General features: G+C 44.2%; 1 protein-coding gene across 1 annotated transcript in view; it reads left to right on the forward strand.

Moving 5' to 3' along the window:
- TTC4 (tetratricopeptide repeat domain 4) overlaps positions 1-578 on the forward strand; it is a gene marked incomplete at its 3' end in the record, with an annotated part of 20,761 nt that extends 20,183 nt beyond the window's left edge. Inside the window, exons 6-7 of the mRNA XM_008583228.1 lie at positions 183-193; positions 314-578. Coding sequence (XP_008581450.1) covers positions 183-193; positions 314-578 — 276 coding nt within the window. The remainder of the gene's footprint in view (positions 1-182; positions 194-313) is intronic.
- Positions 579-1,235: the final 657 nt, after the last annotated feature.

Genomic DNA, 1,235 nt, shown 5'->3' on the forward strand with positions numbered 1-1,235 from the left:
AGTTTTCACTTCTTACCTTATGCTGTAATTATTTTCATAGCTGTCTCCCCACTATACTGTGAGCAGAGGCTTGAGGGTGGGAAACATGTCTAGCTCATCTCTATGACACAGGGTCCAGCACATGGTAGATGCCCAGTGAAGATGAGTTAAACAAGTGATGCCTACTATGTGCCATGCCTCAGGGATAATGAAGGTGAATCGTGTAGAGCTGGCCCTCAGGAAGCTTGCATTGTTATGGTTTCCTTATTTTAGTGAAATGGGTTCACAGCCTCCCACACAATAAGATGTGTGTGCATTTTTGTCTTTAACCCAGGCTAGGAACATCAAGCTTGTCTCTGAAGCTGCTGGTGAGGATGGAGGCTCAGCCTCAGAGGGTCTAGGTGCGCTTTTCCTGGATGGACTCAGCTCTGAGAACCCCTATGCAGCCAAGCTGAGTGTAGATGACCAGGGCAGGCTGAACTGGCCTGTTCTCTTTCTGTACCCAGAGTATGCCCAATCGGACTTCATCTCTGCCTTTCATGAGGACTCCAGGTACTTACTTGCATGCTCTCTCCTTACTGTCTTGGCAGGAGGGACAGGTGGGTTTTTGGTTGAGGAGGGAAAAGAATAGTGTAGGGGGTTTCATACAATCTGGGTTGAAAAAACCTCTCTGCCCTGTAGCTGATTAAACCTTTACTAACTAGGTTTGCAGTGACAGCCTCAAGTCTCACCTTCATACTGACTAGGCTAGTAAGTGTAACACTACAGTANGAAAACATATTCGTAAAAGACTTGTATAAGAATGGTCATAGCCTGTTCTATTTATAACAGCGCTTGTGTCCAACAACAGGAGAATAAATAAGCAGATTGTGGTATATACATACAATGAAATATTACTTGGCAATAAAAAGAAACAAACTTATCAGGGATGGGTTGGGAGGGGGATTTACTGCAGAGTCATGAGGGAAGTTTCTAAGGGTAGAAATGTTCTGTATTTTGATTGGAGTGTTGGGCACTCAGGTGTATGCATACAATTGTCAAAACTCATTGAACTGTACTCTTAAAATCTGGAAATTATACCTCAACAAAGCTGATTTTTTTGAAAAGGCAGCAAACACTACAGTTCAGGGTTCCTCTGAACTGGTGGACATCCCTCTCTATGTGGACTGCTGAGATTCCAGACTTCAGGTGAGAAAGCAGGAAGCCACAAGCACCCACTGTAAACCAGAGTAAAAACAGCCTGGGACAGCATCCAA

This window comes from Galeopterus variegatus, unplaced genomic scaffold (assembly GCF_000696425.1).
Source record: "Galeopterus variegatus unplaced genomic scaffold, G_variegatus-3.0.2 Scaffold2855, whole genome shotgun sequence".
Classification (NCBI taxonomy): domain Eukaryota; kingdom Metazoa; phylum Chordata; class Mammalia; order Dermoptera; family Cynocephalidae; genus Galeopterus; species Galeopterus variegatus.